Source organism: Notolabrus celidotus, chromosome 2, assembly GCF_009762535.1.
Source record: "Notolabrus celidotus isolate fNotCel1 chromosome 2, fNotCel1.pri, whole genome shotgun sequence".
Lineage (NCBI taxonomy): Eukaryota > Metazoa > Chordata > Actinopteri > Labriformes > Labridae > Notolabrus > Notolabrus celidotus.
The window spans coordinates 28,520,486-28,536,211 of record NC_048273.1 but is presented as its reverse complement, the minus strand read 5'-3'; the positions used below and the strand labels follow the sequence as shown (position 1 = coordinate 28,536,211).

General features: G+C 39.5%; 1 protein-coding gene across 2 annotated transcripts in view; it reads left to right on the top strand.

Annotated features, from left to right (window-relative positions):
* The window catches only part of ap1m3 (adaptor related protein complex 1 subunit mu 3), a 45,881-nt gene that overhangs the window by 15,755 nt on the left and 14,400 nt on the right, over positions 1-15,726 (top strand). For both annotated transcript variants that reach the window (XR_004630173.1, XM_034677716.1), the window contains exons 5-6: positions 4,855-5,002; positions 7,269-7,395. Coding sequence is in view for 1 of the 2 variants with exons in the window: in XM_034677716.1 (XP_034533607.1) it covers positions 4,855-5,002; positions 7,269-7,395 (275 nt within the window). In the remaining variant the exon portion in view is untranslated. The remainder of the gene's footprint in view (positions 1-4,854; positions 5,003-7,268; positions 7,396-15,726) is intronic.

The following is a 15,726-nucleotide window of genomic DNA, read 5'->3' as shown; positions in this document are numbered from 1 at the left end:
AGTGTATTCTTACGTTAAGACTAGCCGGTTAATCAGGTTCTAAATTTATATTACTTTGACTAGGACATTAGTCGCTTCAAATAATTCCTAGTTTAGAAACAGGTAGAGATGTAGAGCTGAGGCCTGTCCAACAGCTATAACGCAACCACCTGTCAGTCACTTCAGCCTCGCCCGTTCTTGCATGCCTTAGCTTTAGACGCTAAGCTCAAATCGCCTCTAGATGAACTGCAGTTTTTTGCACTTATCAGTTATTTCTGCTGCTCTTTTAACACAAGGGTCTGTATAGATTGACTTGCTTTTGGTTCTAGCCTCAAGTGGACATTCTTGGAACTACAGGTTGAGGCACATCAATCAATCAATCTTTATTTATATAGCACCAAATCACAACAACGTTATCTCAATACCCTTTTACAAACATAGCAGTTCTAGACCAAACTCTATGTTAAATTATTAACAGAGACCCAACACCAAGACAGGGTAAGACTCAATCTTACCCCACCTTAATCCACTATGAGCATTGCAGCTCACAGTTCCACCCGTGAGAAAAAAACTTCCTTGCCAGAGGTTGCTGCTTGGCTTCAACTGTCTCCTCACTGTTTTGACACTTGGCCCAGTTTCAGCTACACAGAGCTCAGGGCAACCATGAATTCAGTCCGGAGCAAGGCAGACACATTAGTAGAACTCACACTGTTCAACTTTTGCACAAATACTGGACATGCTGTCCTTCTCTTGAATTAGAAACTACATCTAGAACACATACCATTCCTGAGTCTGTATATAGTTCCCTAAGGTATAGACCTTGTATTTACACCAGCGCCCAGAACATCCATGTATAATCTGTTGCAAACTTTCCTACAGGAATAAGTTAACTTCTCCGTCTGACTTGTCTGTAACAACGCTATTTCAGCTCTGGTACTTTCACCCACCAAAAATTGAACTGTCACTTATGAAAATTGGTTTGTTATTATGTTTGCCCTCCTCTCCTGCTGGCTTTGCACTTTTATTTTTTTCTTAAAGAGGAACCTGAGGACAGCAGATTCTTGAGGAACATTGGGTCAGTAAGTCATTGACTCCAGGGGAAATGAGGAGGAAAAGAAAAGGTGAGGGACAGATGAAAATAGGAGAGGGGTACAAAGGGGGGCGGAGAAACAGGTGCATGGAGGGAAGGGAGGGGAGATTGCCTTCGAGTTTGGGTTCTGCTGCTCTGAGGCCTTTATATTTGTTTGAGTAGTGTAAAATATTAGCTGCCAAAGTTTTGGCTTTCGAATGTTCAACTCGGAGATGCGAGACACATGGCTTCAAAACATCTGTGTCCTTTCCTTTTGTAAATATCGGCCACTTCTGCAAAGTGGGTCCAAGTGCAGGTCAACAGCATCAATTCAGAATGTTTACCACCAAGTGTCAAAAGCTCAAGAATAAGAAATTCTTGCAGCACAAAAACATATGAATCACTGTTTGTGTTAAACACTGCATGTTGTAAACTTTCATTTAGTGTACTTACCATATTTGGGAAATATTTATTTAATCTATATCCAGTTCTTCATTACAGTTCTCCAGAATTAGATTACGTGTTCTGGGAGTTGTATTTCAGGAAAATTTGTAGAATAAATTAGACGACAGCTCTGCAGCAGAAATGAGGCCACTGAGAAGTAAACAGTATCGGGGGGCAGGTGTTTGGTTAAAAACAGGCTGGGTCACATGATGTTTGTCTGAAAACAGCTCCCTCCTATTCTCCTGACAAGTCATTATGTCTCCCTGGACACAGTTTGTGGATTGTTAGAACAAAAGCGGCGCCCCAGCTCTCAAATGAAGAAACAACCTTACAGGAGTGCAGTACAGGAGGGGATGAGTAGTCGTATCTGGGATCAGTGATTTTATTGCTGATAAGGATATTGTGTAAAGTCATTAGTTTGCCACAGTTTTGGCAAGATCTAATTACGTGGAGGATAATTGTCTCATTAATCGAGTTATTAATTTCAGAGCAGCACAAATCAGTTTCAAACAATGGATCAAATTAAAACCTCTAACTCTGCACTTTCCAACCCTAAAGAGGGCTTTAACTTTCACCAGCTCTTAATGTTGCTGTTTTTGTTTACTCCCTCTGCTCTCATTGGCATCACTTTCAGGTGCAGAATCAGCTGTTTCAGTCGAAAGGCTCAAAAACGTACTATATTCCAAAAACACCTTGTGTCCAAGTGCCAAACTCATTTATTTTTTGCACAGCCCCTAAAGGATGTTTGCTCAACTGGCATTCGCTCCTCTCTTAATCTAAAATAAGCTCTCAAAAGACATTCATACCAGGAAGTTACACCCACTATGGAGACTTTTCTACAGTTGTTAAATTAAACAAAAATAAGTTATGCTTTCATTAGTGCCTCTTGTTAATGTTCCTAAATTGTGCTGTAAAAATATATTGAACGTGTCGACATTTTTCTAGTCTTTAGACCACATAAAGCACCTCATGTGTCAGCCTTCAACAGAGATGTGCACGTGTAGTCTACTAAACAATAAAATGTTGCCACCCTCGCTAGTCAAGAGCTATTACACGTTTAAAAAAACAATTCATGTTTTTATTACTGTCGGCCTGAAATGCCGGCCATATGTTGTGTCTGAGCTGAAGACGGGCCAGCCGCCACAAGCCAAGGTTGTATCTCCAGTTAATGACTGCTGCCATAATGCTTTAATGCTCTCTTATATCAGGAAGTAAACAAGCACAGAAGACAGATGGTATCTTGTAGTGCAGCGCGGTTTGTCAGTATTTTGATCTAGAAAATGGAGATAAAGTTGCCTGTTGGCTGTGTCTGGATAAACTGACATATAGAGACCGGAAGGATAACCATTGGCTGGTGGTGCTAGCTCTGATAACTTTGGCCACACTGATTGGGAAGTCAATTTGACATTGTTTACCTGCAGACTCTGTGATAGGTGTATACCCTTGTTAGATAAGTTGTGCTCAGTCTTGATTGTTTTATTTCTATTTTACCTGCAGACTAGTGGGTTAGTTGGTTAGACTAGTCGGCTGGCAGTAGCTCAGTCCATAGGGACTTGGCTTGGGACAACCCACATCACTCCGATTCTATCTTCCCTACATTGGCTTCTAGTTAAATTTAGGATTCGTTTTATGGTTCTTCTTTTTGTGTATAGAGCTCTGCATGGTCAGGCTCCTGAATATATCGCCGACCTGCTCCACCAACCTCACTGCTGGTTGTCCCTCAAGCTTGTCTAAGGACAAAAGGTGACCGTGCTTTTGAAGTGGTGGCACCAACATTGTGGAACGCTCTTCCTGTAAATATTTGTTCAGCTGTCTCTGTTGTCACTTTTATAAAACTCTTAAAGAAACATTTATTTAAACAGGCCTTCGACTCTCCTTGTACACACTAATGTTTTAATTATGCTATTGTTTGTTTATTTTAATGTTTTATGATTTCATTTTAATTTGAGTATTTTTCCTGAGAAGCACTTTGTGATTTTATTCTATGAAAGGTGCTATTCTAAATAAAATGTACTTACTTACTTATTTACTTACTTACTTACTTACTTACATACTTACTTACTTGCTTACTTACTTACTTACTTACTTACTTACTTACTTACTTACTTACTTACTTACTTACTTGGGTGCTGGTCCATTTTCCTGGGCACTGCCAAGGTGCCCTTGAGCAAGGCACCAAAGCCCCAACTGCTCAGGTGGTGCTGGTTGATGGCAGCCTCCACACTCTGACATCTCTACTAAGTTTATGTCCATCGCATGTTTGTGCATGATTGTATGTATATCAAACTATGTGTGTCTAGCATGATCAAAAAAAGAACACGAGTGAAAAAAATGAATTGAGTTAATTTAGTACGTTTACATTAGTTGGAATTGATATTTTTTGGAAGTCTCCTTGCCTTCGCACATTCACTTTTTCGTTGATACACTAATGACACTGCCATGAACGGCTCTCTATTTTGTGCATTCACACACAAACGTTCATGCCCAAGAACGGTAACACCTGAGTGAACAATTTGAGGTTGAGTATCATTCCCAAGGATGCAGCATTATGTGAACTGAGGGGCAAGGGATCAAAACAGAGATGAACCAACTCTGCGTCTTTGCCACAAACGGCTCTACTGCATCTGTTATGTATTTTCAAATAATACATGCATCTCATGTTGGGTTTAAATCCCCCATTTCAGTCTTAAAGCGATCATTTGCAGCAATGAAATACAGCTAAAATGCTCATACCATGCCTTATCATAATCACTGTATCTTAAACCACCTTAACACTGACATAAGATTTTGCAGCATCAGCAAACATCATTTCGTAAAGAAAGGATTCCTTCTAATGGTTCAAATCTTTAAATAATGCTGTTCTGGTATCTCCTGCTGTCTCATAATGAATCTATAGGACACTTGGTGCTGGTTTTATTCACCCTGAGATGCTTAATTGTTTGTCATCATGTAAACAAATGCATTTCAGTCACGATAAGTGGCTGTAGAGACAATGTGTTTATGTTAATCTCTATTTCCAATTGCATCCATGAATAATCTTCATACAACATAAACAGACAGTTGCTTACATTTATTCTCTCTGGAGAAGCTTATTTATGTCACTTCATGAGGAGTGATTAATACCAAATGTAAGAAATAAACATTCCTCAAGAGAGATTGGAAGTAAACAAATGCTGTTGTTTCCATTCCTTATTTGGATTTCTACAGATCAGATTTTGTTGATGAGAAAATGTGCAGCTGTTTCTCGAGATATGTCTGCATGAACTTTATGTTTTCAGGTTTTCCTCTCATCAAATAACAGACTGAATTTGTTAACAGTCTTGAGTGTGTAACAGCTTTTTTCCTCCCTGTGTCTCTTTCAGATACATCACTCAGCAGGGTCATAAATTGGAGGTTGGAGCTCCTCGACCTCCTGCCACCGTCACCAACGCCGTGTCCTGGAGGTCGGAGGGCATCAAGTACAGGAAGAACGAAGTTTTCATGGATGTGATTGAGTCCGTAAATCTGCTGGTGAGGACTCTGTTTGCTTTGTCAAATTTAAGACTTACTGATTTCAGAAGCTAAATACTAACTTCACATTGCGGCAGAGCAAGCCACTGACACTCCAGACCCTCAGGTTTTGATGCCTCACTTTGTATTTCATGATCAAAAGGTATCTTCCTATCCATGACATTGACTTAAAAAGTTATATTTTACAGGATGTGTTTGTGCAAAGCAAGTTTATTTATTTATTTTTTATTTATTTATTTATTTAGGTTTTTTTTTTTTTTTTTCATTTATTTACTTATTTACTTATTCATTTATTATTTGTTTCTTTATTAACTTATTTATTTACTTACTTATTTACTTCCTATGTATTTATGTGTTTACTTATTTCTTTATTACTTTATTTATTTACTTGTTTATTTATTTTTTACTTATTTATTCATTTATTTTCCTACTTACTTACATATTTATTTATTTATTTATTCATTAATTTAATTATTTATTCATTTATGTATGTACCTTTTTATTTTTTTATTTACTTACTTACTCACTTACTTACTCACTCACTTACTTACTTACTCACTTACTTACTTACTCACTTACTTACTTATTTATTATTTCATGCAGCATCATTTTGGTGGCCGTGCTTTTTGGATCATGCCTATCTTGATACACGTTGTGAATATACCCTTACATAGTATCTCTCTCATCTAACCAACAGTGCTTTAGAGAGCCTGACTCTCAGTGCTTGCATGCAAGGGATGCTTTTTGCAACAGCATCCACAGTCCCTTCACTTCTTGTCCTGGATCCTCTTGCTTGAGTGAATACTTCAGATTACCCGAGTCAGCTCAAATCACTGTAATTATTGCATTATTGAGACAGAGAACATGAACACTAGCCTCAGAGAGATCTTGATCTGTGTCAAAATGTCACTTCCAGCCTGCGCACGACAGATTTCCTGTTACACATTTACCAACAGGAAGTCATTATTGTTTAATGAGTTAGTCTTTAGATCTACTTTCTTCTTACATCATCAGGCCTTTTTTTTATCCATCTTTGTTATGATGGATTTTTCTCCTCTGTTTATAGATGGTTAATAGACGATCGGGATGTTACCTCAAGGCTCGGTTTGTGCGTCAGTGATATGATTGTTTGTCAAAACTTTGGCATGTTTTGACTCCTCCGAACAATTTTCCTCTTTCCTTGAATTGAATTTAGAAGGAAACAGTCTGCAGCATCGACCGTCCTCTGTTCAGCTTCTCTCTGATATTATGTGTTGCCCATGCTGCTTCATTGTGTGCTTTGAGTTTGTTACTGTCTATACTTCACTCAAGCAGACACAACAAAACAGGTCAAACTGAGGCTTTCTTGATCTAACTTTGTGACTTTGTAACATTTCTGCAACAGTTTGGTCACAATCTCTACTGACTAATAACGAAACAGCTTTTATTCTGACTGTGAAAATAAGGGGGAATATCTCGATGCATGATTCAAATCGCTTGTTGCGAAAGTAAATGATGTCATTATTCAAAACATGCATAATTTTCCATATAATTATGAAATTACTCTGAAATCAAAATACAGTAGTCGCAGAGTCCTGTTATCTCTAGCAGTTCAACACTCCCAGACCATCTACCAGTTGTATCACACACTGTAAAAATCTCAATCATCTTTGTTATGTGATGCCATGAATGTTCAATGTTTACGTTTTATTTCGAGCTGACGAAGCAGACGAGGTCTAACATTTCCTGCAGCGAGGAGAAAAGAGCGGATTTGAACACAGTAGCATGAAAACAACCTTTCTCTGAAATGTCATGCCCTTGAAGCATCACCTCAAGAACAACACCACATGCATCTACGGGTTTATGTGCATCAAAGTGAAACTGATTAAGATCAGATATTAACCACAGCATGAGAGCTGCAGTTGTCACTTCCTTCTCGGTGACAGCAGACTTTTATAAGTCTCTCTTTCACATTAACGCCTCGCTCACACATTACACTGCCTGCTTAAAGAGATTCAGTCTTCTCCCTCTTTTCATTTGTACCTGCTAAACGACCGATCTGGTATCACCTGTTGTGTTAACTTGTAGCAGCAGCTTTACTACTCACGTGTTTACTGTTGTTATTTGAATTAAGCATCTTAACTACACATTTAGTTAGTGAACTTTAGGCAGATTTCAGTGGACAGTGGATTCCATAAAGATACTTTATAGTGATCTATATTCTGTTTGCAGAGCAGAAATGAAAACACCTCTTGTTCAATGATATCCTTTGCTCCTCTGTCTGCAGGTGAGTGCGAATGGAAGCGTCCTGCGGAGTGAAATAGTGGGCACCATTAAGCTCAAAGTGGTCCTGTCCGGGATGCCTGAACTCAGACTGGGCCTCAATGACAAAGTGCTGTTTGAAATCACAGGCAGTAAGTAACAGAGTGACAGTCTGAATGGCCATACACTACTCATGTGTCTCATGCTCAATGTTGATGTGTTAATGAGAGAGAAGGACAGTGAGGTTAACTTGAGCTGCATTCAACAAATTCAGTGGAGGGGGAAAAGTGGAGATGTTGGCACGTGTGTGGACATCATCTCGTGTTGATATTAATGGCAAATTTTATTTAGAATTTTTTCTAAGTTGTATTTTTTGGAGATTTTTGTCTTTAATGGATAGGACAGCTGAAGACAGACAGGAAATGTGGGGAGTAGAGAGTAGGGGAAGACATGCAGCAAATGGTCGAGGCCGAGGGTCGAACCTGCAACCGCTGTGGCGAGGACTATAGCCTCAGTACATGGGGCGCAGGCTTAGGCGGCTAGGCCAATGGTGTCCCATTAATGTTTATTTTTTATGTATGTTCTATGTTGTTTGCTTTTGCGTACATCAGTTCCAAACAGTTTTATTTAAGGAGTACAACTTTGGTCCGGTTTGTATGGATCATAAAATGATTTCAACCAACCAAGCAGAAGGGATGAAAGGGTTACACTGAAAGCTATCAAATCACATCTAGACAGGAGACATTATCTGTCAATCAATAAATCAATTAATCAGACTTTATTTATAAAGCAATTTTCATACAATGACATTGTAACACAAAGTGCTGTACATAAAAACAACTTAAAATAGAATACATTTTAAAAAAGAAAGAAATACATATATATATATATATATATATATATATATATATATATATATATAAAATAAATAAAAAGACCCCCCCATACTAATCCCAACCCCAGCCCGACTCCAAACCCAACCAACAATCCTAAGGTTAAGAACACAATATATGCAAAAATACTAATAATAATAAAAAGGAAAATTAAATAAAATTAAATAAATAAATAAAGGAAAAATAAAAAAAGAAGTTGCTAAAATTCAAAAACATGAAAATAAAACCTCAGTAGAAACTACGTTAAAAGGAGAAACAGTACTCGGTTATGAAAACAGAATCAAGGTGAAATAAAAATATCCGTGTGCTGAAGTTGCAGATTTTTAAAAAACCTCATGTATCCTTACTGATAAAGATATTTCAGTGCAACAACAAGAAGCAACTTTCTGCAGACGTCGTCTTTGTACAGGTGATACTTTAACTTTGACTTGAGGACATGTGCTTTTAGTGGTGACAGTGATTCCTCCATTTTGTGTGAGCTACGTTTTGTACTTTTGGAGTGACATCATTTATTTTTTTAATCAAATCCTTATCTATATTTTTTTTAGAAATCTCTCCATTTCCTCACTTCCTCAATGATTCACCTGGTCTCTCAAAAATGATAACCATTATAGGTTATGTGTAGCGGTTTGGCTTTACAGCATCAGGTGGGTCGAAAGTTCATCTCATTAGCCGTCTATCCTCAGTCGAGCTGACAGTCTGAACAAAAGTCACATGTGGGAGGAATATTTTGGAGATTTTCATCATCTCCAGCTGCCAGGTTTGACATTGTAGACAGAGAGCGTGTGCACTGTGGACCAGGTATCATCATGCTTGTTGTACTGAATTGAAATATTTCCCCCTAGATATCAGTTTTAAATGTGTGTAACACGTCTGATGGAATAATGTGTAAAAGACAGAAATATTAGTAAAATCTGCTACTGGTTGAACTCAGATTCACACTTCTACCCTCACCTCCTCTCTCTGTCGGAGCCCCCTCATTTCCCCGAATCCCACCCTCAGCTTAGCTTTCATCCTTCCTCATCTTCCTCTCCCTCTCCTCCTACTTTCCCAGTTTTTCTATTAATGTCTCCCACTGCTACATCTCCCCTTGTCTATCCCCGCTCCCCCTCCTCACTCTCATCTCTCCCTTTTTCCCCTTCCTTCTTTTTTTTGCCTATACCCCTCCCCCTCCCCACTCCTCCTTACTTGAAGGGAAAAGACCCCATCACTGTCTCGCCTCTCTGCCTCAGAGTTAATCCTCACTCCGGGCTACAGGCCTGCAGATGAAAGGTGAGGGTCTGTGGATATCCTGTGTACGCAGCCCACAGTCCCCCTGCTGCGTGATGCAGTCTGGGAAATAACATTTCCACCCTGAAAATGATCAGAAATAATGATCAAACAAACACACCGACACAAACAGCAACCCACACACACACTCTGAATGTTTATACAAATATGAAAATGGGTTTGCATGCTCATCCTCAGCAGTTACAATTTTTACATATTATTTTGCAGTCATTGGTGGTTTTACATGTTTGCATGATGTGCTCACTTTATCCCAGCAGGATGCAGAAAACATGTGTCGAGATGATAAATCATTTAACACTGCCCTCTGCTGGCAGAAGTCCAGAATTGTCACTATGGGAAACTAGTAGAAATATTTAAGCTACAGTTATTGTACTTTCAAACTGAAAACTGGAGCGTTCAATTAGATGACACACTATCAAACAGGCAACAAACAATCAGAATACAAAATCTGTGGCTTTAAAATTCTGTGTTTTTCAACATTTGAGAGTTTACATAATTCAACATGTCTCTTAAGATTTATAGAAAGGGTTTTCAATTTCCATGTATTGATTTCTAAATTAAACAAATGCTTAATTTGCTACAGGGAAAGGGAAATACAGCAGAACAAGATTCTAGCTCCAACACTCACACTGATAGGCAGTTAAAGGATATGCAATGAACACATTTAAGAATATCTCTTATAACATTTAAACAAAGTAGGAAAATAAAAATAGAATAATATAAGTAATCGGAACATCATCATCTCACATCAGATCCTGCTGCAGTGTAATTATTTTTTTTTTTCAGGGAATTTTGAGTAAGATGTGCTCCTCTTACTGACATCATGAAATTACAATTTTTTTTACTTTAATCTAATCCAATATGAGGATGTTTTTTGTATCATGCCATCAAATTTTAAAAGATCAAACCAATACCTATTCATTGCTTTTGCTTGAGAGTTAATACAGTTAGATTAGAGATAATAGTTAACTGGTGGTCTTGTCTCCACTGGTTGTGTGGACAAGACCTATTTCACATGATCACCGATCACTACACATTATCCTGTTTTTTAACTAGCTACAGACTAAAGATCCAAAAAAGGTAACAGTAAGTATTGACCTGAAGATGATTTTATTAATTAAAAATGCATTCTATTTTTATTCATACATCTCAAAAACAAACAGTTGGTAGGCCTTTTCTGATAATGGTATTCCTACCAACCAACTTGCAGGTTGAATTAATATTAAACTTGGTATACATTCACAGTTAAGTCTTAACATGAGTGTATTTCCTCTTGCACTCTCAACAGATGTCAATATATTGCCAGATGTTTTTGCCACATTGTCTACAGGACAGGGTGACATTGTGAACTTCTTCCTAAATATGCAGCACTCTTTTCCCCGGGTTGATTTGATATGTTGTACCTGATCTGGTTTTCCCTGGCCTCCCTCTTGCTGTTCAGTCAGAATAAACTTCGTTATGGGGTTTTGACCAATCAGAATCAAGTATTTAACACAGCTGGGTGATTAGAAGAATGCTGGGTAATATGAAAAAGATTGTGAACACTTTTCATCAGAGAGAGCAATCCACTGATATTTCAAGCTCAGCTAAGAAGTAATTCAAGTTCCCCTCTGGTCACCTGTGTCATGATGTCATGACACTGTGAGAAGCTTTGATCAATGACATTTACTAAGTATAACTACGGAACTGTTCCTCGTGTCTCCTGTGTCGCTCTCTTTTTGATTGTGTGGCAGAAGGCAGAGAACAGATTAGGTTCCTCCTGTTTGCTGTTTGCATGAGAGCACAGAAACAGGTGTGAGCAGCCTTTAAAGGTGAACCACAGGGGACACTGCTCACCTTCAATCCTCACCCAACATATGTACACACACACACACACACACACACACACACACACACACACACACACACACACACACACACATAGACACACAATCCCACACAAACACCTGTCTCTGCTGTCGACCCCTGAGCAATGACAAAGTGTCCCGTATGACCTTTCTTTCTTGTGTTCTTGTTAAGGCTACATGCAATGGTGTGTTTGTGCGCGTTTGTACGTGTGTGTGTGTGTGTGTGTGTGTGTGTGTGTGTGTGTGTGTGTGTGTGTGTGTGTGTGTGTGTGTGTGTGTGTGTGTGTGTGTGTGTGTGTGTGTGTGTGTGTGTGTGTGTGTGTGTGTGTGTGTGTGTTTGTATGTATGTTATTGTGTGTGTAATAGACATAGCAGTTAAAAAAAAAGAGACAGGGAGAAACAAAAAAAGTTACAAAGGGCTTTTCTCCCAAGATTTCAGCCAGCACTCACAACAAACGAGGAAATGTCACACACACACACACACACATACACACACAAACACAAATACACACATACACACAAACGCACACATACACGAACGGGCAAGCAGACGAAACAAAATCAATAGCAAAACGAGGAAGTAGCGGGTAAACATGCATAAACCTGTGCACGTACACACTCAAGAAAGAGAACAATGAACGAGGAAGCAGCATACACAAATAAACACATACACACACACACACACACACACACACACACACACACACACACACACACACACACACACACACACACACACACACACACACACACACACATCCTCTGACAGTAAAGGTCCAGAGTTGCATTCAGAGCAGGCGATGCTGTCCTGAGCTGATGATGGTTGAAAAGGAGAGCTAGTTGACGGTCCACAGGCCCACAGTCATTACAGCAGTTTAACAGCACTCAGCACCTCTCATTAAGCACAGAGGCGGAGCGTGCGTGCGTGCGTGCGTGCATTCGTGCGTGCGTGCGTGCGTGCGTGCGTGCGTGCGTGCATGCGTGTGTGTGTGCTCTCCTGCAGACTGTACGTGCAATCAGTAGAAGGGTCATACTCTATTCTTTAACTGCACATTGGAAAAGCATTGTTGCACTCTTGCTCCACATTTGAGGAGAAATGTCTGCAAGTCAGATTTTTATCCATCAAAAATGGATTTGACCAACACAATATGCAGATTTATGTCAACAGCAGCCTTTGTTGTGCGGGAGATGAATCCTAAATCGTATCTGATTGTAGGTTGGATACATTGTAGACCACTCCTTAAGCAAACAATAAAAGTATTTCTGCTGCTGGTGATCTATCACAGGGGTTAGCAAACTTTGTAGTCCACAACCCCCAAAATAACAGTCCTAGAGACTGGAGACCCCTCCCCTCCCCATTGTCCTGAGGGTGTTCGATGTTGCTCAGAGCCACATACAAGAACTAGTGTGCCGATCTGAAACCTACACCACCTGTCAAAAGTTTGGACACACCTTCTCATTCAATGGTTTTAATTTATTTTAACTATTCTCGACATTGTAGATTAATACTGAAGACATCAAAACTATGAAATAATCTGGTTTTGCCATAATCTGGATTACAACAGTAGTCAAATAGGGCTATCCATTGTGTACTAACCCTACCTCTGAACAACACAACTGATGGTCTCAAACACATTAAGAAGGGAAGTCATTCTACAAATGAACTCTTGACAAGGCTCATGTTAATTAGAAACCATTCCAGGAGACCACTTCATGAAGCAGACTGAGAGAATACCAAGAGTGTGCAAAGCTGTCATGAAGGAAAAAGGGGGCTAATTTACAGAATCTAAAATATAAAACATATTCTGGTTGTTTAACAATCTTTTGTTAATTAAATAATTCCATATATGTTCTTCCATAGTTTTGATGTCTTTGGTATTAATCTACAGTGTTTTGAATAATTAAAATAAATACAAACCCTTGAATGAGAAGGTGTTTCCAAACTTTTGACTGGTAGTGTACATATTTCTTTGAAATTTGTAAAAGGCTGGAAGCAGCACCATTTCATCAGGTTTCATATGACAACAAAGTGAAGGATGAAATGAATGATGTTTTTTTATTGGTATGGTTTTATCCAAAGTGTAGCTACGAATGTTGTGTATATTTTTGCGACAATGGGTAGGTTATGCAATTTTAGATCGTTCTACATTTTTATAATTTTTTGGAAGGCATCTCACAATCCCCTCATCAGTGTCTCCTGACCCCCACTTTGGGAACAACTGATCTATCAGTTAGTCACCAACAAAAGACATGTTTGAGAACTATCGTCAGAGTTGATGTCCTTCTGTCGTTGAAGTGTTTTAAAATCTTTCGGAGGAATGTAGTTGCTTAGATTCTTGTCATAAAGTCTTCTCCGTCTTTGATGCTCAACAATAATATTTACAATCATGAACCTCTCCTCTTGTCCCACATTCTGCTTTGGTTGCTTTGTTCACCTGTACAGTCATGGCCAAAAGTTTTGAGAATGACACAAATATTACATTTTCACAAAGTCTGCTGCTTCAGGGTTTTTAGGTGTTTTTGTCAGATGTTTCTATGGTATAATGAAATACAATTAGAAGCATTTCATAAGTATCAAAAGCTTTTATTGAGAATTACACAGAATTCATGCAATAAGTCAATATTTGCAGTGTTGACCCTTCTTTTTCAAGACCTCTGCAATTCTCCCTGGCATGCTGTCAATCAACTTCTGGACCAAATCCTGACTGATGGCAGTCCATTCTTGCATAATCAATGCTTGGAGTTTGTCAGAATTTGTGGGTTTTTGATTGTCCACCCGCCTCTTGAGGATTGACCACAAGTTCTCAATGGGATTAAGATCTGGGGAGTTTCCTGGCCAAGGGCCCAAAATCTTAATGTTTTGTTCCCCGAGCCATTTTGTTATGACTTTTGCTTTATGGCAAGGTGCTCCATCATGCTGGAAAAGGCATTCTTCATCACCAAACTGCCCTTGGATGTTGGGAGAAGTTGCTCTCGGAGGACGTTCTGGTACCATTCTTTATTCATGGCTGTGTTTTTAGGCAAGATTGTGAGAGAGCCCACTCCCTTGACCGAAAAGCAACCCCACACATGAATGGTCTCAGGATGCTTCACTGTTGGCAAGAGACAGGACTGATGGTAGCGCTCACCTCGTCTTCTCCGAACAAGCCTTCCTCCAGATGCCCCAAACAATCGGAAAGGGGATTCATCAGAGAAAATGACTTTACCCCAGTCCTCAGCAGTCCAGTCCCTGTACCTTCTGCAGAATATCAGTCTGTCCCTGATGTTTTTACTGGAGAGAAGTGGCTTCTTTGCTGCCCTCCTTGACACCAGGCCTTCCTCCAAAAGTCTTCGCCTCACTGTGCGTGCAGATGCACTCACACCTGCCTGCTGCCATTCCTGAGCAAGCTCTGCACTGGTGGTGGCCCGATCCCGCAGCTGTAACACCTTCAGGAGACGGTCCTGGCGCTTGCTGGACTTTCTTGGGCGCCCTGGAGCCTGTTTGGCAACAATTGAACCTCTCTCCTTGAAGTTCTTGATAATTCGATAGACGGTTGACTGAGGTGCAATCTTACTCGCTGCTATAAACTTCCCTGTTAGGCCCTTTTTGTGCAATGCAATGATGGCTGCACGTGTTTCCTTGCAGGTAACCATGGCTAACAGATGAGGAACAATGGTGTCATGCACCATCTTCCTTTTAAAGCGTCCAGTCACTCAATCATGACAGATTGATCGCCAGCCTTGTCCTCATCAACACCCACACCTGTGTTAATGTGTGTGACACCTGTGTGTCATTGAAATGATGTTAGCTGGTCCTTTTGTGGCAGGCCTGAAATGCAGTGGAAATGTGTTTTTGGTGATAAAGTTCATTTTCAAGGCAAAGAGGGACTTTGCAATTAATTGCAGTTGAGCTGATCACTCCTCATAACATTCTGGAGTATATGCAAATTGCCATTATAAAAACTGAAACAGCAGACTTTGTGAAAATTAATAGTTGTGTCATTCTCAAAACTTTTGGCCATGACTGTACATTGATTTTAAACATTTTGATGCAATTGTAGTGCCATACAACTAAATCTCCTGTCAACAATACATTTAAACTGTGTTCATCAACTTTAACTTCAGAAGCAAACAACCTTCACATGTAATGTTCAAAGTGTTTATTACAGGAGAAGAGACCTGTTTATAGTTTGCATCCAGATGCTGACCTCAACGCTATTTGCAGACTTATTCTACATGCAGAAATTTGAGGAATGTGAGATCATTTCTTAACACACACATACATATCTGAGCCAGCAGGAGGAATGATTTGGAGGTGGTGGGGCTGAAATTTTGAGTTCAGGGCAACTGAGAGGCGTTTGTCAAGTGATTGTGAGATTGATGCATGTCATGTCTGTCAGTGCAGCCCGAGTTCCCAGCTCGCAGGCGTTGCTCTATTGTTTTGACAAATTGGTTGAAATTCTGTCAATGTCCT